The sequence below is a fragment of the Megalobrama amblycephala genome, linkage group LG14, assembly GCF_018812025.1.
Source record: "Megalobrama amblycephala isolate DHTTF-2021 linkage group LG14, ASM1881202v1, whole genome shotgun sequence".
In the NCBI taxonomy this organism is placed as follows: domain Eukaryota; kingdom Metazoa; phylum Chordata; class Actinopteri; order Cypriniformes; family Xenocyprididae; genus Megalobrama; species Megalobrama amblycephala.
In genome coordinates, this window is record NC_063057.1 from 29,870,023 (window position 1) to 29,896,213 (window position 26,191).

Below are 26,191 nucleotides of genomic sequence, written 5' to 3' on the forward strand. Positions count from 1 at the left end.
TGAATTCCCATGTATTAATATTAAAATCGTGGCTTTAATGATTTAAATCTGTTGTATTCAATGGCCATATCAATAGGCCTACAGGACATGTTTTTATTTGAATTTATTGAAAGCAGTTTACTCATCTACGTAATATGAAAATAACATTTCTGTTCGTGCTGCAAACTCGTTTCGGGGGATTACATAATGTTAAACAAAACTATACTTTGAAGCCTTAAAATTAATAAAATTTCTGTAATTGTTTAACCATTTTGTAATATTTTGCTGTGCGATTTTCTCCTATGCAGCGACTGACAATACAACCATAAGATACACCAAAGCACAACATAAATTCACAAATCACATTAATTTTAATTGTTTGCTGTACTCCATATCCTTACAATCCATGTTTATAAGGAACAGATCCAAATTCAGCCCTTTATCCATCGATCTTCATCTTCATTCTCAGCAGCAGCGACCGTCACAGTCAAAGTTCGCGCTCGTTATAATTCAAATTTGAAAGTTAGCGCCAGTGCGCCTGCGCCATCCTCGAGAAACTTTACGACATGGTTTACGGCACTTATATCGAACGCTCATTGGTTCTCACCTGCTTCGTCACAGATTGCGACATGCCGTGTTTGTTTCAGTGGCTTGACCATAGACTGTAAAAAAATGGGCTTGACATTTGAAATGAGTGCGCGCCTTCTCAGGGTGCTTCTCAATTCTTATTTGTGCATCCTCGTTTCCTTTCCTTGCTTCCTTTCCTCACGTCTTAGCTCCACCTCTTCAGGATGCGAGGGAAGGATGCAAGGAAAAGATGCGAGGACAGAGGAATTGAATCAAGTGAAATGATATATCCTCACTCCCTTTAGCGTCACTTCAAAGCGTCATCAGCTGCACTTCAGGGACCTATCCATATGTTAAAAAAGTTTGGTTATTTTAAAAAATTATAATAAATATTAATAAAGCAAGATGCCCCGTTGAAATATATGAGGTATAAAGTTTATTTAAACTGTAAAAGTAAAGCATACATTTATATTATTGTGACAGATATGGAGGGGGAGGAGAATTTATACGTGCGTCACGTTTCTCGACGAGAAAGACTTCCGCAAAGGATGCACCTATGTATCCTCGCTCATGACTCCTCAGGAAGCCTCCTCACTCCTCGATCCTCGCCCTCCTCGCGGTGCAATTAGAGAATTGAGATGTCCTTCGAGATGGCTGAGCTCGATCGTTTTCCGGGTCATAGGATGGAGGACGGAGGAGCGAGGAGACGAGGAGGGATATTGAGAAGCATCCACGGAGAGAAGCCGGATCCATAATTTCATGGTAATAAATTAAATTCTGCTCTGTACCTTTAAAAAACTATTACCGCCAGAGAGGACTGCAAGTGGAACTCATCATCATTTGAACTACTTCTGGTACCACTTTTGACATTTTCGCAATAAATTAATTTGTCTGTTATTCTTTTATATATAACAGTATGTAGTTTTAAGAAATAGTTATGGGTAGGTGTAGGATTAGTGGCTCAAAATATCGTTTTAATGTGATATTTTTACTAAAATTGTCATTTTCCTACACATTTCTGTCCATTATGTTTTATTCTTTTAACATTCTGTATAAAATGGGTAGGTTTTGGTTCGGGGTGGGGTTTAGAGATCATACAATTTATCTACAAAATGATAAAAAGGGAAAATATACATAGATTTTTATGACAGATTCGTAAATATTTTACGTTTTTCCGCTGTAAAAACGTAAGTATTTTTACGTTTTAGTGCCATAATTATGTCAGTATTGCACGTTTTAGCACCTTTCAAAACGTAGAAAAATGTACGTTTTGTGTCTTTGAAAGTTACGTATTAACTACGTATTAACAATGAGACCAGGCTGTAGCATCATGGACTAAAATGGTATTACCTCAGTTTGCACCATAAGTGGCCGGCACAATCTCATTTGCTGGACAAATGCTGCAATGCCCACTGCCTTTTCTCTGTCCAGCTGCTGCAGCAGAACGTCCAGTGCGATCAGCGTACCTGTCTGGCCCACTCCAGCACTAGAGTATGGAGAGAATGAAGATGAGTATAAACATTTGCTTTAATCAAGTGGTTTGTTTAATAATGTTGTGCTGTCAGCTCTCTGAATCAGTGTGACTCATTACTGGTGTCAAGTTAATGTTTGAGTTGGGTTTTAAAGTGTGTAGTGTTCACCTGCAGTGTACGACTGTTGGCCCTGCGGAGAAGGAACTCTCTATGTGCTGACGGACGAGTCCTCTGAATTGGATTAGCTCCTCTGTGCCAGAGGGAACACCATGATCCGGCCACGCTGTGAAGTGGAAGTGCTTCACTGTTCGTGTTTCAGAGGTGCTTTTCTATCATGTACAAAAATAGACAGAAACAGATTGTGTCTTAAGGTTATAGCTGCCCATGGATGCTTTCTGTTTATATACATAAGTTAATGGTCTCATATCAAAAGCTGAATATGATTTCACCAAGTACAACATGTTCCTAAATCAACATCTTTGTTGATACTGGAACAACATTACAATCAATGAATCAGATTTGAGGGACAATTCTAAAGTTTATGCCAAGTTTAGGCTTACACCCAGGGTTAGTTGCTTCTAAATCAGTGTTATTCACCTCTCATTTCCCTCTGATTTTAGGTATAAGTTATAAGTTATAAGTATCGTTAAGTTGAACTAAATGTTTTGGCTAGAATGTTGATATAGGATCAACAAATTATGTTAATCCAGGAACATGTCTTACTTGGCAAAGTTACATTGACCCATATCACAGGGAATGAAATTTTTCTTTATCTTTTGAAATAAAATAGTTTAATATAATTTAAAAACATAACCTTTGGAACTTAAAACTTCCTCACAAATCACCATTTTAAGGCTGAAAGAGCTTGTGAAACCTTGACAAGTTTGTGAAAATCACATACATCCACATTTACACATCAATGATGCCTGTTTGGTGAACAGAAACTTGTCCTACCCAGTCACACTAAGTAATAATGAGAAAAAAGAATGAGCGTCTCATTTTTCTCTCATGAGCATTTTATTTTTAACAACATCCCTAAACATACAGTATCAGTTTTAGCAGCACAGTTTAGCACGGACTGTATTAAAATCTGTCAGAACAGTGTTGGGGGTAATATTACAAGTAACCAAAGTTACATAATCAGATTACTTTTCATGATTTGTTTATTGTATTAACTCACAATTTTAGTTTCAATGAACTCAAAATTTTAAGGCAACCAGGTAACTTTTTTAAGTTCGTTTTACAGTACTTTACGTTTAAATTTATAACAAAATATGTGAGTTGCATTTTCAAACAAGTAATGCAAACTCAGAATTTGACGACGCAAACCGGCAATAATTAAATAATAACGGTAACACTTTACAATAAGGTTTCATTTGTTAACATTAGTTAACATGAATTAAGAATAAACAATACTTCTACAGCATTTATTAATCTTAGTTAATGTTAATTTCAATGCACTGTGAACTAATATGAACATTTTTATTAACATTAACAAAGATTAATAAATACTGTAACAAATGTATTGCTCACTGTTAGTTCATGTTAGTTAATACATTAACTAATGTTAACAAATGAACCTTATTGACAAAAAGTAAAGTAAAAGCAACACCGTGTCTACACCGAACGCGACGGGACGCGACACGTCGCATTGCGCTACAGCAGTAGAAGCTGTCTATACACTGGACGCAACAAAGCAACTGTTGCAAATCCATTTGTTCTTCCTATGAGAAGTATCGCGAGTGCTTGGAGTATGTCATAAATACAACGAGGCATCAGTAGACACGTTGTAATGTAACGTAACATAAAAAGTAACTAACACAATTAGTTACCTTTTTAGGTAATAACACAATATTGTAACGCATTACTTTTAAAAGTAACTTTCCCCACCACTGATGAAGAATGAGGTTAATTAAAAATAGGAGAATTCTCAAGAAGAATTTGGATTAAAAAAAAAAGTAAATACAAATGTTTTTGGCCCTTCAGAAAACACTAATAATTATAATCATTGCAGAAAACATCTACTTTCAGCAGTCTGGCGTGTTGCACTGTTTAATTTTATTGTCACAAAAAAAGAGTGAGAGAAATAGCTTACATTTTTAACACTAAATTCTCGCAGAGTCCAACTTGGAGCTTTATTCTCTGATTTCACTGTCACAACCAGGTTTCCATAGACACACGGCGTGTAGTCCAGTGGCCAGTACTGCTCACACTTGATCTGGAGGAATTCAATCAGAAAAATTAAATCAGAGTTAAAATAAATAAACTGCACCAGATACAGATGTTTAGAATTAGACCACTCTGTGTAAAACATTACAATTACTGTATTATTACAATAATAGATACGCAAACATTGCGTTAAACATAATGCAACAAGAATGTAGCATAATTCTGTTCACTACATGATGTACAGTTTCATAAACTGTTTTAAAAAAAATAGAAATCAGTGATCGCTGTATACTACATACAACATTGCCTTACCCTTCCACTCTCAGTGCAGTTTGTTACCATGACGATGGCCTGTGACCTTTTCTCCCAGACCATTCTCCAGAAGTCATTGACAGTGGATGGCAGTGGACCTTGAGCAGCGATGTACTGATTGCTTGCATTGTCGTATCCCTGATATGCACATAAACATCAGTCTACCGGGGCATTTTACAGCTGATGTCAACTAGTATATATTGTACAACTTACAGGCATGTAGTTGGCATTGATATAATCAGAATCGTCCTCATCATTTACTGTGAGCTGCACTCTAGAGGAGTCATCTAAAGAGAGAGAGAAGGATAAAATGACTTTTTCCAAGACGGGAAAATTATGTGGTAATGTTGTGTGTGCGTGTGGTCCTGGTATGCTCCCACAAAGATAGTAATGGCAGTAATTTTTTACCTTATGGGGATTTTTTTTTTTGAGGATAACAGCTCATAAATCATATTAAATGATGTTCTTTTGCAAATATAAAAATGCAGAAAGTTTTGTGTTTAGGGTTAGGGGATAGAATATACCATTTGTACAGTATAAAAATCATTATGTCTATTGAAAATCCCCATAAAACATGTGTGTACTTCTTTATATGATCTATGAGGACATAAATTTGTATAATGTCATGGGTATTACACTGTTATTACAATGTAACCGTGGTTTATGAGGGCATTTCCTGATTCCTTGTAATTAAAATAGCTTTAAAAAACATATTAAACAATGTTTTATTAAAAATGCAGAAAGTTTTCTGTGATGGGTAGGATTAGTGTAGGGTGATAGAAAATACGGTTTGTACAGTATAAAAACCATTACGCCTATGGAATGTCCCACAATTCAAACCTGTGTGTGTGTGTGTGTGTGTGTGTGTGTGTGTGTGTGTGTGTGTGTGTGTAAAGACTCACAAGGTAAAATATTTGTAAATCGGTTTTTGTCCTTGTTTTTAGGCAGATAAGCCGCAACACTAGACTGTTCGATACCAACTGAACTCAATTCCTGTTAAAAACACAATCAATAAAAACATACTCAACAAAAACTGTAAACATTCAAAATTAATATTAAACTTAATGATTCTGACATATAAGCATTGAGACGTTTTCAGTGTTTGAATACTTTGTTCAAACTAAGCAGAGATAAAAATTACAAAAAAATTGAACTCTTACATCGTGTCTACACCGGATGCAACCGGAGTCGTGCCACGACAGCTAGAAGTTGTCTACACGGGACACGACAAAGAGACTAGCAAATCCATGTGTCCTTTCTATGAGAAGTATCGCGAGTCCTTTTATGTCATAAATAGAACGAGACATCAGTTTACTGTCGGGGATTTGTCGTGTCGCACCACATCGCCGCTTGTATCCGATGTAGACACGCGATATATTTCATGTTTGCTCAACCCTACCTCATATTCCTGACTGAAACCTCTATTCTCATCACGACTCATGTTTCGAAAATGTTCAGGAAATTTATCTGCAGGAATCAGTCTGGAAAACATTATACTAAAATTACATCATATACAGTGGCCCCAAAAAACATGTGGACACTTAAGGCACACTTAAAAAAAGTTTGAATTAAATTGCATTAGATAATAAAATATTTAGTTCATACAGTTTTGGAGACCATTTACGTCCATTGTATTTAGAAAAAAAAAAAAAAAAAAATCTTAAAATATCTTCTTACTGTATGTTCTACTATACAGGTTTAGAATAACATGAGGGTAAATGATGACAGAAAAAAAAAATACATTTTAGGGAGAACTATCCCTTTAAGTGTGACTTGAGTGTCCAAATGCTACTTCTTTATTTTCCAATATAATAGCATCATACATACTTGTAGCTTTTATTAGTCACTTTTGACTCCTCTAGTGGTTTGGGGCTTCTAAAGATGAGAAAAGACATTAGAGACACAACTAATACAGCTTCTGTTGCATTTTATTGTAAAAGAAACCCATAATCCTAGATAAATAGATAAATAAAAATCATACTTATTTTGCTTTGCAGAACCATATCGAAGCCACCAATAGACTGCAGCACAAATAAGGATGACCAACAGGAAAAACACAAGAACACCTGCTATAACGCCTGCAGAACAAAGGAAGAAACAAACACTGAGCATCTCAATACATTGTGTGACAGCTTAATTCTCAAAGATTTAAAGGAATATTGAGGTTAAGGAATATACAGGTTAAATACAAGGTTAAGCTCTTTGCAACTGACGGCTGAGGGGGTTTAAAGGCAGAAATTATTTATCTACACAATATAATAATGTGGAGACCCGTCATTGGAATGACCAAATGCAGATGGCCAAGGATCAATTTCCATTTGTCATACAATTTCAACTCTTGCAAGAACCTTTGATCTTGCTTCTAACCCAAATATAACTTTGTGAGGCTGTTTGACTCATGGTTATGGAAGCCCATTTCCACTATAAGAAGAAAGAAATCATGCTCTGGTAAATCATTATGATATGAAAAGTCAAAATTATGACATACAATGTCAAAATGATGACATAAAAACTTTACATTATAGGTGAACTATGTAGTTTTTCCATCCGCTAGGGGTTGCCTATTCAAAACAATGGCATAGCTTGATGACGCCTAGTTTGACCGTGGACCAAGGACGCTGTTGTCAGACTAGAAAATGAAATTAGAAAAGCCCAGGAAAATAAAGAGGCAATAATTGCAGTGTTTTTGGATATAGAAAAAGCTTACGATATGATGTGGAAGGAAGGAGTACTAATTAAGTTACACAAGTTGGGGATTGGAGGGAGAGTTTTCAACTGGATAAAATATTTTTTTTGTTTGAAAGGAATTCCAAGTAAGAATAGGATCAGAATTGTCAAATCAGTATACTGTAGAAAATGGTACACCTCAAGATAGTGTGGTAAGACCACTACTATTCATAATAATAAATAATGATATCTTTTTAAAGGTACCAGCTGATAGGTCACTTTTTGCAGATGATGGGACCCTGTGGAAGAGGGGGGAAAATATGGATTATGTAGCTGGGAAAGTGCAAGGAGCTGTAGATAAGGTGGTGGAATGGGGAAAGAATGGGGGTGCAGATTCTCATTGAAAAAATCCCTAAGCGTTTTCTTTACTAATAAAAGAATAGGTGAAAGATTGAAAATAAGGATGTATGGGAAAGAAATAGAAAGAGTTGAAACATACAAATTTCTGGGGGTGCTTTTTGATTCCCGTTTAACATGGGCAGATCATATTAGAAGAATAGTGGAAAAAAGTAATAAATGTAATGAGATGCTTGACTGTTAGAGAATGGGGGGCAAGTTGCCAAGCACTGAAAAGAATTTATTTGGCCCTGATAAGATCTACAGTGGACTATGGCAGTATAGTGTATACTTCAGCAGCTAGATCCCATTTAAAACAATTGGATGTGATTCAGGTTCAGGCGTTGAGAGTGTGTAGCGGAGCTTTTAAAGGTGATAGAGAGGATTTTTTCATCGACTGAGAATCCAAAGACTGTTACTGAGTTTTTGAAATGAGCGCATGCGTAAGAACAACCCCCCTCCTTCGAAGGAACGCCTCCCAAAACTCGTAAACACTCGTATTGGAACACGAGTGTTTACCACCGGCATTCGCTGTGTTATGTTAGTGGATTCATTATGTCGGACTCACCGCAGGTAACTCATAATCTGCAGTTGTTACTCCTGTCTCCTGACAAAAACATTGCATGCAGCGCCTCTCACAAGGAACGTCATGGCAGTGATTGACAAGTCAGAGGGCCAATCCGCGCACGTCACTCACAAGGAACGTCACGGCAGTGATTGACAAGCCAGAGGGCCGATCATCGCGTAAACGATTGGCTGATGTTTTTAAGGCCCTACCTCGTGCACAGATGATGTATATTAATATTATTACTTTCAGTGCACCTAATAAATAGTCTTTTATCAGTTAGTAAAGACAGTTTCAAGTAATATTGCAAAAATGTATAAAACAAAACATCCTCTTTAGCACCTTTAAGACATCGCCTGTCTCAGCTATTCAGGTAGAGGTAGGAGAAATGCCACTAAGGAGGCATCTAATAGAAAATTACTGGGTTAATTTGCAGGGGCACAATGACTTGTACCCCACAAAAGAAGTTCTGAAGGAAAGAGAGAAGTAAAAAGGACAACTTTGGTCATATAGGGAATAAAACAGCAAAAGAGCTTGGGGTATTTGATATGAAAATTAGTTCAATATACATTCAGTCATAGCCCCATGGAAAATGATATGTCCAGAGATAGATTGGTATCTATTAGAGAATAAAATGAAAGAAGAAAGTGCTGATTTGGTTGGGGTGTTTAATGATTATATTACAGAAGTACATAAAAACTATACTCAAATCTATACAGATGGTACTAAGAACTCTGAGACAGGAGTAACAGGAATGGGTGTGGTGGTTCCAGCAAGAGGAATTGGAACCAATAGAAGAGCATCTAATAATTTAGCAGTATATAGTGGAGATGGTTGCAATTTTAGTTGCATTACGTTGGGTGGAAAAAGCAAAAATAGGACAGATAGAAAATATGCACAGATTCAGCTTCAATTCTAGTTAGTTTAATATCTTTCCATTTAAAAAGTCGACAGGATATACTATATGAAATTCTCTACTCGGTTACAAGAATATACCAAATATAGAAATATACCAGGGAGGACTGGTTACATTTTTATGGGTCCCAGTGCACATAGGAGTGAAGGGGGATGAAAAAGCTGACAAGGTTGCAAAGAAGGCATTAAAGAAGGAAAATGTAGAAATGCAAAAAAGAATCAGTAAAGCAGAAGTAAAATGCATAATCTGGGAAAAATTAACCAAAAGAGGCAAGAAATGTGGGATAGTGAGGGGAAAGGGAGACATCTATACCATATCCAAAAGAGTATTGAAGTAAATAAGGTAGGAAGTGGAGAGAGGAAATTGTACTAACAAGACTATGACTGGGACATTGTGCTCTAAATAAAACATGGTAGGGAAACATCAGACGGGTTTGTGTGAGGAGCATCAGGAAGAGGAATCGGTGGAGCATGTAATCCTACATTGTAGAAAATATCAGAGGGAGAGGGTGATAATGGATAATAAACTGAAGTTTGAGCACGGAATCTTGGGACAGGTAGTCTTCACCTCACAGCCAGTGGAAATAAATCGGGATAGGACTCAGGAAGAAATCATGTTCATGGATGCGATTGTTAACATTACTGTAGTATGAATCAGAGTAGGACCGAGTGTTGTGGGAGCTGAACGAGGTTGCTGGAGCAATTGTTGATGAGAGACAAACGCAGTAGAACTTTTATTATGTCACAGCGCCGGTTCCACTTTTCCGGTCATGAGTATGAGGTAACGCAAAATTTAATAATAAAATAACAGTAAATTAATTAGCTACTTATCAGATTGTATTTTATTAAAGACTACACCTACCCCCAACCCTAAACCTACCCTTACACCGCTCTCTTGGCAAGAGCACAGCGGACACAATGAAATGGGCAAGTACTTATTAAAATTCATAAATATTACACCATTTAAACATTATTTAAAATACATACGGAGTGACTGAACCAATCTTTGTCATAGGATACACTTGTTTGTTCACACTGAGTTGACAGTTTGAACGTTCTTGTGCGTATTTTTATATTTTCTGGTGATGAGTATGAGGTAACGCAGCTCTGTTTATCATATTAGATACATTTGAGAGTGTTGAAAATTATGTTATAACGTTACTCTGTGTGTTCACTCGGTGGCTGCTGTGAGACACTTGTTGCACATTGCAGTAAGATAGATCGATTTTAGAATATCATATTAAATGCTGGATGGCTTGTGTTTATAAATAGCATGCAATTAATTTTAAAATGTATTGTATGATGGAGAAAATGCTATATTACTGTTACTAAAAATAAAGCTGCATCTGATTATGCTATGTTAGCTACTTGACAAATTAGTGTTTTTCTCTGAGGCATGGTAAAGCATGGTAAAATCAAGAAAATTAGATTTAAACAATAAGACTATGGGCCTATAATACACCCGGCGCAATGCGACGCAAGGTGTAGCGCAAGTGTGTTTGCTAGTTTGCGTCCGGCGCCGTTCGCGTTTTCCCGTTCAGCGCCACGTCCTTAAATTAGTAAATGCATTTGCGCCAGTTAGTGCGCCCATGGGCGTGCTGGTCTAAAAAAGAGGTGTGTTCAGGCGCATTGCTATTTTAAGGAGCTGAAAATAGACTGCGCCATAGACCAACTCAAACCTGGTCTAAAGTCTAAAGTCAATGGCGCAATATTTTTTTGTTAGAACGTGTTGGTAGAAACTGCGCGTCCACAGTGCGCGTTGACTTTGCTTATTACACACAAGGATGCGCATCACACAAACATGCCAAATATTAAAAACAAAAGGATTACAGTGTAAAAGAATATTATTGTGTAGGCTACATAAATATAAAAATGTAATGATGAATGGTCATTGCGTGTATTAGAATTAGGTTACCTATTTTCAATTCAGCCTATTACTACTTATAATTATGAACGAAATTGGCTAATTAATTGAACAATCGTGCCAATACACACACATATATATTAACTGACTCATCGCGTGTACGCCATGTAAATAGCAATCCGCCATGGCGCGAGCGCATCTCGCTCTTAAAGGGAATAGGAGATGACACTCTGATTGGTTTATTGAACGTTACGCCCATTACTCATTAAGAGAATAGGGACAACCCATTTCAAAAATGCGCCTCGGCGCACGGACCGTTTTTCCGTCGTTAAAATAGCAAAAGTGGATTTGGACACGCCCTGAGTGCACCTGCGCCATGCGCTTTACACTTTGCGTTTAGATCGTTAAAATAGGGCCCTAAATGTGTGGAGCTATATAACAATAATTAGTTTTCTGTCTATTAATGTAACCAAACAGTTGTTCCCCTGTCTATTAAAACGTGTAATATATTAAAGCGTCTTAAAAATGAAAACCGAGGGTAACGTGGATATGACGCAAGTATTGTAATATGACATATGAAATATTACATATGACGTAATATTGTAAGTACTCAAGTGAACAAAATATATAACACTGGCCTAGTGGTTTTTGGATATTTTACTGCAAAAAAATTTACATATTGCAGCTTTAAGTCATTTAGAAAGTGGAATGTAATGTCATAATTTTGGCTTATTAATTAATTAATTAATTAATTTTCGGCTAATTTCGGCTTTCGGATAATGTCATTCGGATAATGACTTTTTATCTCATAATTATGATTTTTTTTTTATGTTATAATTTTGACTTTCTATGTCAATCTCAACATTTTATGTCATAATTATGGCTTTTTTAATTTCATGATTTTGATTGTCATAACTTTTTATTGTCATAACTTTTTTTAAGACTTAAATCACAATTTCAACTAAGTATGTCATAATTTCAACTTTCCCCCCAGTTGCACAGACAAGGGTTAAGCTTTTCTCAGACTAAGCTAGTTTCAGATTAAAATGAGCTGTTTTTTAACTGAAAGTAACTTGCACTGACAAATCTTAAAATATGTCAGTGCCATTGTCTTGTTTTAAGATGCACAGTAATGTTTAATTTTTTTCTTTCTAGTGAAAGTTTATAAAAGATACTTAAATGCCCTAATTGAACTAAGGCCTAATCTTGACTAAGGCTAAGCCTAGTCTGTGAAACCAGGCCTTTATGTCATAATTATGACTTAGTATGACATAATTTTGACTTTTTAAGGCATAATTATATAGGGAACAGCACATTCTAGTGCCCAGATTATGACCAGGCCCCTATCTGTCCATAACTGTGGACAGAGGTTTACTACATTTTGATTGGATCTTGGTGGACTAACACAAACAAATTGACCAACACCATCAGATAAAGATGCTGGGACAACAGCCAGATTTAGAAAGTTCAAAAAGTGAGACATGCATCGGTAAACTTTAAAGACACTTCAAACTTTGTGTTTTATGTAAATGAGTTACACAGGGGGAAAAAGGGTGGGCCCACACAGTGTGTGTCCCCTCTGATGCCAGCAGCATATCCCAGCACTCAAATGTAGAAGCTCTTAATTGCAATCTCCTCCTCATTGGAAAGGGATAAAGGTACCCTTTCAACAGACACTCCTTGTTATGAGTCTCGGCTTGCGAAGCTGCGACACTAACAGATACATACAACTGTTCTGAGTCTGTCCTGTAAGGGGATAGACATTAACAGATACATTCTTGTTCTGAGTCTCTAGCCTGTGAAAGTTCTGGGTGTCAACTCTGTGAGGAGTGAGACATTAACAGATATACCAAATTCTGAGTCTGTCCTGTAACGGGAGAGACACTAACAGGTCTCTGGTTCATCCAGTGAGACACTAACAGATACATTTGCCATTCTGTGTCTCCAGTCGCGTGAGACATAACAGATATGCTGTTCTGAGTCTGTCCTTTAATGGAAGAGACAACTCCGTTCTGAGCCTCTGGTTCATCCAGAGAGACAACAACAGGTCCCATGATCTGAATCTACACTTGTGAGTTAGCAACAGAGGAAAGAGACATTAACAAACACTACGTTCAGAGTTTTCATCCAGTGGGACAGTAACGACTCCAGAAAGACAATAGTGGATTGACCAAGTTCTGAGTGACTGGCCCAGAGAGGCAGAAGACACACAGAGACATTTTCAACAAGGTTAAGCTCACTTCAAGGTTCCTTCATCTGCATGTTCCAGATTGTTAAGGACCTTCTGCACCTACGTCAGGGCGTCATCTGAGTGTTCCAGATTTTAGGACCCTTTGGTGCTCCAAGAGGTCAGCATCCCACAGAGCTTTGTGTTGAAGGCTGTTAAAACAGATTCCAGCTCCTCTCCCCACTGCATTGTCACCCAGCACAACCAGTGGAAGACGTCACCGTCATCGGATTCAACCACATGGAACGTAAATATCACTTAAAGGGTTAGTTCACCCAAAAATGAAAATGTCATTTATTACTCACCCTCATGTCGTTCTACACCCATAAGACCTTCGTTCATCATCGGAACACAAATTAAGATATTTTTGATTAAATCCGATGGCTCAGCGAGGCCTGCATAGATAGCAATCGGCCATCACTAGATATTGTTAAAAAGTCGATATTTTGTTTTTTTTGGTGCACAAAAAATATTCTCGTCGCTTTATAATATTAAGGTAGAACCAATGTACTCACATGAACTGATTTAAATATGTTTTTAGTACCTTTATGGATCTTGAGAGAGGAAGTACAATTGCTGTCTGTGCAGGCCTCACTGAGCCATCAGATTTAATCAAAATTATCTTAATTTGTGTTCCGAAGATGAACGAAGGTCTTATGGGTATAGAACAACATGAGGGTGAGTAATAAATGACATTATTTTCATTTTTGTGTGAACTAACCCTTTAACCAAACTTCTTTCCAGAGACCTTGGCATTGTTGTATATAATCAGTATATGATTTTCTAATTTACATTTGAGGTAATATAACTGATGCTAGTTAATAACAAATAATCTTTTGTTAATTTGTTTGATGCATAAAAAGGTTCTTCACCCTATTATTTTAAGAGAAACAACAGGTTATCTCTCCATTAGATCACGTAACTCTTCCATAGCCACACCCAACTTAATCACTTGTATTTTATGTATCTTATGCACGTTATTCCTTTATCATTAATTGTATTTGTTGAGTAGTTGTGTTAGGTATTCTTGTTTATTTTTTTGTTAATAAAATTAATTTTATTACACTTATGTCTTCCTTGTGCTGATAATACAGAAGAGGCTCTACAAGTTAGGAATCTTACCAGTCTTTCAGATAAATCAGCTGACCAACTCCCTCCACTTTACATTAATTCAAAATGATTGAACAGCCTCCTGTTGGTGTTCTCATACTCATACTGCCAAGGTAAAAGACCTGAACTGGTGCCCTGAACTAGAAGGGGGAAGTGGTCATCTGATGTACTCATAACCACACCTTAAGAGACGTGCGATCCAAAAATTACAACGTACCAATTTACTTTAATGTCTTTGAATGGGTGAAAGTAAAATCACTACAATTATGACTTTTTTTCTTATGTGGTGGAAATGGGCTTTCATACATGGTAGTTTTTCATAAAGCTCAATACATTTTATTGAGTCACTGTTAAATATTGTATCAAGGAGACTATAGATGGCTGATTAGGCCTATGATATAAAACAATATAAACAATAAGGAAAAGAATGACTTAATCTGTCCACATGTGCAAACATATCTCCTCAATGACATCCCATTTGAAGGATAAAGAACCTAGACACCAGAGAAGGAACACTACTGATTTATATACCATCATAAAGACTTTATGGATGAGTTCAGTCAGAAGAGAGATAAAACAGCATCTTTCTCCATTTTATATAAATATACTGTCAGTTTAAAGTCTTCTTTAGCTCTGCAACCACAAATGTCAAGAAATGGTTTGACCTCTTGGTCTTAATGTTTATATAGGCTATTTCTCTTTTAGTTTGCTGATTATGAGATAAACCTGCTCACCTGATCCCAATTCTGCTGATATCCACATATCATTAAATGCTCTGACTGTTAGATTGTAGAGAACTCACATAATTAAAGTTTCTTAATGCATTAATTTGTGTTAACAAATTGAAATGAGCACCTTTAAAAGAATAGTTCACTTGAATATTAAAATGAATGTTCCAAACACATAATTTTCATCTGCAGAACACATAAGGTTAATTATGAAATCTCCTGGCCATTTCTATATAAAAGAAAGTAAATGAAGACTGTAACATCACAAATGGTCCATACTTGCTATATTGACCAAACAACGTGCTATATTTTAAGTCAGTAACACTTTATATTAGGTATCTTTAACTATGTACTTGCATAAAAAAGTACAATGTACTTATGTTCATATTGAATTGCAAAAGAGTTTTTGCTGCTGGGATACATGTAAGGTTAGGATAGGTTTGGTTGTATGGGTAGGTTTAAGGGTAGGTTAAGGTGTAAGGGAAGGCAACAGTTTAATTATTTGATGGAATTACAGAAATGAATTATAGCTGTAAATACATGCAGATATTTTTTAAAACATAGGTACAGTATAAAAACATGTATATACACAATAAATGCATTGTATCAAATTATTAATTTAAATGTTAGTACATTGTAGTTAAAGACACCTAATATAAAGTGGGACTCCAATTCTTCTAAACTCACATGATAGCAATTGTGTGAAGAATTTAAGTCGTTATTCAGTAAAAATTCTCCTTGCCATGTCCATGAAAGAGTCAAAATGATTTCATATTGGAACATGAGGATGAGTAATAATGACAGAACTTTCTTTTTTGGATGCACTATTCCTTAAAGTTGTATTTAACCTTTAATATGTCTGAAGATTTAAGACTATCTTATATTAAACATATGTAGATGTTAATTTACCTGCTGGATCAGTTTGACAGTTTAATGATTCTGTTTTACTCTGCTTGGCTCCAGAGAATGATGTTGCTGTCACTTTGTACCACTGGGCAGCTTGCAGGCCTGTTACCTCCTGTCTTGTTGATTCATTTGAGCTACAGTTGAAACTTTTACTACCAATGTCCACCTGCACCACATCCACGACTCCATATGGATGGTCCCAAATTACAGCCAGACCATATCCTCCAGAAAAATATTTACAGTGAAGATTAGGCACACTATTTGGATCTAGTTTGAAAGACAAACAGAAGGATAGTAAAACAAAGAAATTATAATGAACATCAACCATTCAGTGGCACAGTCCAAAACAGAGCATGTTAACTCACATAATGTCAGGAAATGTGAGCACTGTGGGAGTGTCTCTGATTCCAAATCATACCACAGTGAAACATTGTAGATTGCTCCAGGATAAAGATCTTGCAGATTCACCCTGTTGCCCTCTACAGGGTCTCTTTTACTAATGCCAGTGCCGTTTTCAGCTGTTACAAGTGTGCTACCATTCACTGGAGCTTCTATCGAAGAGTTGGTGACTATCCAGTTAAAGGACTCACAGTTAATGGCTGCAGAAACACAAGAACATATGAATGCTAACTTCAAACTCTTAAACTGGATTCTTAATCTTGGGGTCTTAAATGGATTTGTAAAAAATCTATTTGATTTGAACAAAAATGCATTAACATTAACAATGATCCTTTATTACTGTTAGTCAAAAAAAAAAAAAAAAAAACATTGCTAGTTCTTAGCTCAGGTCCATTAAAAATATTAACACATATAACCTTTAATTTTAAAGGGTTAGTTCACCCAAAAATGAAAATTCTGTCATCATTTACTCACTCTCATGTTGTTCCAAACCTGTACGACTTTTGTTCATCTTCGGAACACAAATTAAGATATTTTAATGAAATCTGAGTGATTTCTGTCTTTCCATGGGCAGCTACGCAACTACCACTTTGATGCTTCAAAAAGAGTTCATAAAGAGATCTTAAAACGAATCCATATGAATTAAGCAATTTAGTCCAAATTTTTTGAAGAGATGCTTTATATGATGAACAGATTTAATTTAGGCTCTTATTCACTTATAAATGTTCATCAGCTCACACATTAGTTGTGGTAAAAGCATGTTTGCTTGATGGGTGAGAACCAGTGAGGTTCATTCATGTGTTACACAGCACGTTTGAGCTTCCACAAGAGGTTTGTTCTCACAAGTTAAGCAGGTTCTGTTGAGCTTCTTGTTTAAGTTAGGTGATTAATGTTTATGTGAATAAAAGCCTAAAGTCAATCTCTTCAGAAAATTTGGACTAAAACGCTCAATTCATATGGATTAGTTTTATGAACTTTTTGAAGCATCAAAGTGCTAGCTGCATAACTCTCTATGGAGGGATTTCATCAAAAAGATCTTAATTTGTGTTCCAAAGATAACTGAAAGCCTTACGGGTTTGGAACGACATGAAGGTGAGTAATTAATGACAGAAGTTTAATTTCTGGGTGAACTATCCCTTGAATATTGTATTAGTAAAAGTTGAAATGAACAAAATAAGATTAATAAATGTATTATTAAACCTTTTTGTAAAGTGTTACCAAAGTATTATATAAAGAGATCAAGCATTCAAAACCACACAAGTCATTTATTTCCATGACTGGCAAGCTTCAATCAATTAGAAGTCATATATGTGCTTTTCAAATAAGTAGCTAAATCGCAGTAATGCTATCAAAACTTACTGGTGATGCTCTTGAATTCGAACCCTTCACTTCTGACACCATTCACCACAGTGAAGAGAGTAAAACTGTATAACGTCCCTGGTGTGAGCTGTGAGTAAATATGTGAAATCTCATCACCCATAACAGATGCAGTGAAATTTTCCTCTTTTCCACTATTGTTACGCAAGGCGTAGTTGTAGATGTCGTTTTTGTTTAACTTATTCCATTTGATTGTCAACTGTGTCAGTGATCGATCGACTCTGACTTCAGTTACACTAGATAGATCTGTAAAGAGATACATTTTCCACAAGAATTGATAGTAATTAATATAAATACTCTAGAACATACAGTAAATTCCTCTCAAATTCATCACTGATAATTTGGTATGTGGCAGGGTTGTGCACCATTCAGAACTGAGTTGAGAATCTGAATTTGAACTAAGGCGAACCGGATGAAGCATTACAACACAAATCGGAATTTTATTTAATAATGAAAACTAAATGAAACTGAAAGAAAATCGATATGTATGTAATTATTTGGAAATTTTATCTTGGACTAATTAAATGTGTTGAATGTCTTTAAACTTCACTTCATTAAATTTCTCAATCTGTTATTTCAATTCAATATCATGTGTTGTAGCTAATTCAAATGCCAAATCATGAATTGAAAGCAAGCTGATTCTTTCATCCTGGCTTTTACACAATCCTGCTACATGGTTCATTATTAGTATAATCACAAGAATAGGAGAATATGGATTCAGAAATGAGAGCTACTTACATGTGGTGAGACTGAGGTTGTATCCAGTACTTCTCATATCAAAAAACTCTGTGTACACAGTGAAGATGTAGTTTGTTGCAGGAATCAAAAGTGATATATGACACATAAATGTATTCTCTTCTGGAGTGATACTGTTTTCACATGAATTTTTGTTGCATTCAAGAGAATAGTTGTATTTTTTGTCGCCGCTCCATCGTAAGATCACATAAGTGTCATTGACCTCCACCTGATTCACCTCAACATTAGATGGCACTGAAACAAAAGCAGATATAATGAGATATGTCAGGTGTAGTTAAACATTCACAAATCCAAATAGAATCAAATAGTCTTTTAATAAAAATGGAGAATACGCAGGAAAATCAGAACAGCAACTTTACAATAACACAAAAGAACAGAGGAAACTAAGGGTGCATTTACACAACAATGTTGTACTAAAAATGGAAGTTTTTTCTTTGTACAGATGACAACATTATCAAATGATCTTCATTCACATGGATCCATGAAAATTGCCACAAATGCTGTATTATGCATGACAGTAATTGGCAATGTTAGTTTGTAAAGAAAGACTACGCTCTTGTGCACATACACATTCTTTTACAGAGTATTCGGGCTAAACGTGCACGTCTGTAGACAAAACACGTAATATGCAAGTGCATGCCGTCACCTATTTCACAGATTTGTGTTTTTGTAGTTTACACTTTTTTTGTTTTTCAAAATGTAGTATTTTCAGGCACCCAAAACGCATAAAAGTTTTCTGTTTGTAGCTGAAAATGGTGGTGTGTAAATGACCAATAAGGGCTTAAATACACAGACAGAGTTAATTAACCAGAACAGAAACAGGTACGAAAATGAATGACCAAGGAACACATGCAAAACAGGAGCAGGGAAAATGAAACCAAAACACAATAAAGCTAAACAGACAAAAGCATAATTCTGAAAAAATATGTCAACGGGCCTATTATTTACATAGTAAATAATTTGAGGGATTAGGCACATTAATGGACCTCTTAAAGGATTAGTTCACTTTCAAATTAAAATTTCCTGATAATTTACTCACCCAATGCGTAACCTTTCTGAATTTGTATTTGCCCTGCCAATTTTTTCACTTGCCCCACCACAAAACAATTGTCAATTTTTCATTTTAGCAATGAAGTTTTATATTTGCTAGAAATATTTTCTGTCACTTAAGTTTTCTGAACAAAATACGTTTTCTTTGAATGAAAAAAAAATGTTCATTTGTAACAAGATGGAAATTATAAAACTATAATGTAACTATAAATTAATTAAAAATCATAGAAAGACCTAATGTAAACCTAACTGGTTTACATTCTTACTGATGCTTCCAAGACCAAATAATTTTCACAAAACCTGTTAGTGTTAACAAGCTAGATAACATTATCTTGGTGTCAAATCAGCTGAATTTGCAACAACAGTGTTGGGCATAAAAAGACCTCACTGATGTACAAGATCAATTAATGTAAAATTTTCAGTGGCAGTACAGCACTGTGCTGAAAAGGCATCTGGCCTCAATCTGGCCCCAATTGTCATGCAGTAATAATTTCAAAGGTAACACTTTAGTTTAGGGTCCATTTCTCACTAGTTGCTTATTAGCATGCATATTACTATGATATTGGCTGTATATTAGTACTTATAAAGCACATATTAATGCCTTATTCTGCGTGACCATATTCTACATCCCTTAATCCTACCCAATACTTAACAACTACCTTACTACCTATTATGGTAATAAGGAGTAATTATGAGTTTATTGAGGCAAAACTCATTAGTTAATAGTGAGAACTGGATCCTAATCTAAAGTGTGGCCACTGTATGTAATTCACATACAGTGAATTACATCCTAATTCAGTTAAGCGTTTTAGCAATGTTTCTGTTGTTATTCTGGCATATGAACATGAATCTGAGAGAAATGTCAGAGGCAGTTGTTTTGTCTTTTACACCTCTTCCATTCTTAATCGGTAAGTGCTACAGACCTCTGACAGAAGAGGGCAAGATTTCATCAAAGCATCAGATGTGATGTAAACCAACACAGCACATGTCAGTGTATGTTGACTGAAATTATGTACTGAGACTTACTGGTAACATTGATGAAGTTGTATCCACTGCTCTCCACATCTTTAAACATATTATTTAAAGTATTTAGTCCCAGGAGACAGACACATGACCGTAAGTTCCTCTGAATTAGTTGACTAGTTTTTGGAGGCTCTTCTTCACCCCTGTTTTCAAGCTCATAAGTGTAATTTACTTTTTCCCATTTTAATGTCATCTCAGTCTCTAAGGGGTGCTCGTGAGCACCGTTCTGAAACTTAAAAGTGACAAATGGGTCTCCTACGGTCTCATGGTCGCACAGACGCGGCAGCCATTGTAAGTCCACAAGAGCGAAAGTGCTATGAAGTGTGTCATATGGGAAAGGGCAAGTGAACACCTGAAAGGGCCTTTCCACAATTTTTTTAGTGAAGGGTACATGCGACGGTCCCATCAAGAATGGTGAATTTATGGCCCAGGGTAGTGAATCCTCTTGATTCATTTTAAAGCTACTTGGCAGGAGAGTTTGAGACCACATATACTGTAAACAGAATCATTTAAGTTGTTTTTATTTGTTTGTGATATTTAACAAGAATTTTGTCGTATATTTCATTTGAAGTTTAAATAAGTTATATAGGTAGAAAATGTGTTTAATAGTAAATACGTATGGTAAACGTGACTACATGCAGGGCCTAAAGAAGAGACGACTATTAAGTGGAGAGCAGAGAGGGAATACACACACATAATGCTTATTTTAAAAACGTCATTATAATATATATATATATATATATATATATATATATATATATATATATATATATATATATATATATTTATTTGCAAAAGTTATATTAACAGCAATAATGAGAAATGTCTGTTGTAAGAACAGCTAATGGGCTGATGGACGCTACGCTGAATTGTCATGGAAACATTCCAGGTGAAAATAATGAGGAAATTGCATTGTCTTTCATTGCTCAAAAAATGGCTACATTATGACATGCAAGTCTGCTCCCTCCATAATCCAAATACTGTTTTCTAAATATGTTCTAGACCACTGTACATTGTCAATAAGTGAACAATGAAGTGTTCACAAATAAGCAGTACTTGAAGTGTCTGTAATCAATACTATTTATTCCTTCTGTAACTATAAATTCTTTGATTTTGCATTCAAAAAGAGGTAAAAAAAAAAATCATTAACTTTATTTTAAGTTACCATTACACTGTCAAGAAAATATGGTAAAAGAATGTAAACAAACAAACAAAAAAACTTAATGCAATTAAACAGTAGTTTCCTTATGAATATTATAGATCTAACAGGAGATACCATAAAGTACAGTTACTGGAAGTAAAATATATAATTTGTCTTATGAAATTCTATATAATATATTTTCAACAATACATGTACATGTACTACTTATTTATTTTATATATATGTATATATATATATATATATATAATATATATATATATATATATATATATATATATATATATATATATATATATATATATATATATATATATATATATATATATATATAATAAATGGTAAATTGACTTTTTCAGAATTCCCTGTGTGACATTACAAAAGGCTTCAAAGTATTCAAATAATTGTGTTTAGGGATAGGCACATCGATACTGCAGTGCTTTCAAATGTTTTCAGTACTTTTTCTAATGTTTACACCAAAACACCCAAGGAATATTTAGCTGGCCTATGTCACATGACTATGAGAAGCAAGCATGCAGCGAAAAATTATGGCTTGTTTAAGAAATCTTAAGTAAATGCACATGTTTTATGTTGTTAGTATTTTATTTTATTCAAATACATGTTGTACTGAATTATTTTTATTTAATCACAATGTTTTTCCACATTATTTTTTCACCTATTGGTACAAATATTTTTATTTAATTGTGCTCATATTTGCTTCTGTAATGCATTTGTTATTAATAGTCAGTATGTATCACATAGATCTGCCTTTTAGTGCAATGATCTTTATTTTCTAAAAATAAACACTATTTAAAAAAAAAAAATCACATACCCAGAAATAATCAGTATTGTATTGTTATAATTGCAACAAAATGTATTTGTAAAGGTATCACCCTTCCCTGATTGTGTTTCTTCTTATTGTTGTTATCAGTTACGTACATCAGGGTTTTTTTTTTTTTTAATCTTACATCTTGTGTTGTTTAATTAATGATCAATGCATTATTTTACTGTCATGTGTGCCGCCCAGTGGTATTTTGTGTTTGTGCTTGTTTTTGTGATTTATGAGGACACAAACTTGTATAATGACATGGGTATTACACTGGTATTACAACATAAACATGAAATATGAGGACATTTCATGAGTCCTCATATTTAAAATAGCTTTAAAAACATTCTAAACAATGTTTGATTAAAAATGTAAAAATGCAGAATGTTTTCAGTGACGGGTAGGTTTAGGAGTAGGGGTAGTGTAGGGGATAGAATGTACAGTGTGTACAGTATAAAAACATTACGCCTATAGAATGTCCTCACAAAGATAGCAAAACAAACTTTTTTATCATATTTTAACATTATCAGTTAACAATATATACATTTTTATATAGTTAAATTTAACAGATTTTTTTCTTTGGGCCTGTTAACTCAATAACAACCAGCGTATTTTGAATTATTGCAGACAGTTAGGGCCAGTTCTTGGGCCAGTTGCCTTTTCGGCACAGTGCTACACTGTCACTGAAACATGCATTATACTTTGCTAAATTAAACACTGTTTTCTGTTATGCATTTTACAATGGTGTTGCAAATTCAGCTGATTTGTCACAAAGATTGTTGCAATGTCACAATGTTATCTAACTTGCTAACATAGACATATGTTTTGTCAAAATTGATTTAGTCTTGGAAGCATCAAGAATGTGTTGAAATCTACAATTAGGAAGTGTTTCTATGATTTTTAATGGATTTATAGAATTAGTTTTGTTGCAAATGAACAAATTATATTTTTAATTCAAAGAAAATATTTTTATCAAGAAAACTGAAAGAAAATATTTCAAGCAAAAAGTGGGCATTGTTTTGTGGTGGGAACAGTTAAATTATTGACAGGGCAAGTAAAAATTCAGCAATCCCAATTTTGACAAATGCAATCCCAGAATTGCATCCCAATTTAGAATCTGAGAGAAATGTCAGAGGCAGTTGTTTTGTCTGTCACACCTCATCCTTTCTTAATTGGTAAGTGCGACAGACTAGATGTAATGAGACTTACCGGTTACATTGGAGAACTTGTATCCACTGCTCTTCACTCCTTCAAACACAGTGTAGAGTGTAAAGGAGTATTCAGTCCCTGGAGACAGATCCTTGACCGGGTATTCCATTGAACTAGTTTGTGGAGGTATAGGCTTGTAAATTCCCATGTATTCAAGCTCATAAGTGTGATCATTTGTGTCGTTGACTTTTTCCCATTGTAATGTCATCCCATTCTCATTCCGATCACTGACTAAAACACTCTCAACCTTAGATGGAGCTGAAGAAGAAAGAGACAGAAATTTTATAACACCTGTAAGTAGTTGGAAATCACATCTACAAATGCCTGAAAGTTTTTGCAATATATTTATATATTTAAAAAACAAACAAGAAATCTACATTTATTTTAAAGAAAGACTAAACAAGCACATATTTCACAGTAGATAATGTTTGTATTAACCTCATTTGTATTTTGTATTTGTACCTTTGTATTTGTAAAACATTAGTGGATCATGTTAATAGATAATGCAACTTTTTTTGGATTTAACAGAATCCAGTTAAACCTAAAATGTTACTACCATATTTTTTATTTATTTTATTTAATTAATTAATGCCAATCATACATTTTATGTGTGCATTGGTGTTCAAATAATCAAATACTTTTTAACAAGAGTTAATTGCAAGTTTCGGTTAGTAACTTTCGTACTGTAACTTTGCTGAAATTTTGAAGAACACTAACTTTTGAGAAAGATCATTTAATAACAATGAACTCAAATTAAATTTTAGCTTAAATGTTAGAATGATAATATTTATACAAGGTTTACAGTCTATTTTACTTTTATTGTAAGGGGAATTTTAATTTTATATTACCACAATTCTTAAGCTGATCTATAGAGAAAACATTTTATATTGCAAGACCTCACTTACCAGTTACATTAGAGAAATGATATCCAGTGCTCCGATTCTCTCCAGACACAGTGTAGAGTGTAAAGGAGTACTTTGTTCCAGAATTCAGAGATGAAACTTCATGAGTTACTACATCTGATTCTGTTACAGTGATCGTTTCGTTTGTGCCACCCTCTCTCTCCAGTTTATAATTGTAATCTCTGTTGTTCCCAACTATGCTCCATTGGAATTTTAAAACATTTTCTGTTCGATTAATTACAAAAACTTCGTTAACATCAGGGAGATCTGTTTGTCCCTGCATGGGGAAGAAATGACATTGATTAAATAATCGAATATTCCATAAAGAAGATTTCCAAAATTTTGCGTCTTTCATTTAGCAATATTTGAAGGATGCATCAAGTGTAGCTTTCATGTCCTCTAATTACCCACAATCCTTTGCACACATTCCAATTCAAACACAAAAAAGCAGGACTTGCAGCTGTGCACGCATTGTAGTGTCAAAAAAAATAAGGGTAACAATACATAACAAGTGGTCTTGTTGCCTTTGGATGCCAGAATTAGAATGCAAAAATGGTTGTGGTCGAAGATGCCCCTTTGAAGCTAAACGCAGACGTATATGATTGCAAACCATTCAATGGACAGACTGGACTGATGAAACCTGCAATGATTATTATACTATTTGATATAAACAACAGGTCTACATAATATTCACATATGCATATGGGACAAAATTAGCCCTACAGTTACAGTATGAAATATTTAAACCTATAGCATTTTACATGGGTAACATTTAAACCTATTATCTCACAATTCTGACTTTTTTCTCGCAATTGCAAGTTTATATCACAATTCTGACAAAAAAAAGTCAGATTTGCAGGATATGAACTCACAATTCTAAGGTAAAAAGACGGAACAAGTTTAAATCTTGCGATTCTGATTTTTCTTCACAGAATTGTAAGATATAGACTCGTAATTGAGAGGAAAAAAGTCATTATGCGACAGGAAGTTTGCGCTCCATACTTGTGAACTAGTTGTGAACTCACTCAGGACTGTTTGTTGAGGATGTAGATTACAATGTAATGACAGGGCCTATTGACGTCCATTATATGAATCACAGAGGACCACGGTTTCAGCTAAAAATCTACTTTACTGTTCTACTGAACTAAAAAGTCAGTAACACTTTAGTAAATGGAACATGTATTCACTATTAACTACGACTTGTCCCTCAATAAACTCCTAATTAATAGTAAGGTAGTTGTTAAGTTTAGGTATTGGGTAGGATTAAGAATGTAGAAAAAGGTCATGCAGAATAAGGCATTAATATGTGATTAATAATTACTAATAAATTGCCAATATTCTAGTAATATGCATGCTAATAAACAACTAGTTAAAAGACCCTAAAATAAAGTGTCTATTAATTTTTGTTAACATTAGTTAATAAAAATACAACTGTTCATTGTTAGTTCATGTTAGCTCAGGTCAATTAAATAATAATGATTTTAAAAATGTAAGAGTATATTTTGAAAGTAACATTAATTAAGATTTATAAATGCTTTAGAAGTATGTATTATTGTTAGGTGATGTTTACTAATGTTAACAAATGAAAGCTTATTGTAAAGTGTTACCTAAAT

At 34.7% G+C, this 26,191-nt stretch overlaps 1 protein-coding gene across 1 annotated transcript in view; it reads right to left on the reverse strand.

Moving 5' to 3' along the window:
* Positions 1 to 25,246, reverse strand: part of LOC125245160 (receptor-type tyrosine-protein phosphatase H-like) — a 30,333-nt gene extending 5,087 nt beyond the window's left edge. The window contains exons 1-15 of the mRNA XM_048155654.1: positions 24,582 to 25,246; positions 23,677 to 23,934; positions 18,392 to 18,643; positions 17,636 to 17,899; positions 16,243 to 16,476; positions 15,881 to 16,144; positions 6,481 to 6,577; positions 6,327 to 6,374; positions 5,899 to 5,980; positions 5,402 to 5,492; positions 4,713 to 4,786; positions 4,500 to 4,637; positions 4,114 to 4,236; positions 2,187 to 2,347; positions 1,897 to 2,032 (exon numbers count right to left, since the gene is read on the reverse strand). Coding sequence (XP_048011611.1) covers positions 1,897 to 2,032; positions 2,187 to 2,347; positions 4,114 to 4,236; positions 4,500 to 4,637; positions 4,713 to 4,786; positions 5,402 to 5,492; positions 5,899 to 5,980; positions 6,327 to 6,374; positions 6,481 to 6,577; positions 15,881 to 16,144; positions 16,243 to 16,476; positions 17,636 to 17,899; positions 18,392 to 18,643; positions 23,677 to 23,934; positions 24,582 to 24,933 — 2,574 coding nt within the window. The 5' untranslated portion in view covers positions 24,934 to 25,246. The remainder of the gene's footprint in view (positions 1 to 1,896; positions 2,033 to 2,186; positions 2,348 to 4,113; positions 4,237 to 4,499; positions 4,638 to 4,712; positions 4,787 to 5,401; positions 5,493 to 5,898; positions 5,981 to 6,326; positions 6,375 to 6,480; positions 6,578 to 15,880; positions 16,145 to 16,242; positions 16,477 to 17,635; positions 17,900 to 18,391; positions 18,644 to 23,676; positions 23,935 to 24,581) is intronic.
* Positions 25,247 to 26,191: the final 945 nt, after the last annotated feature.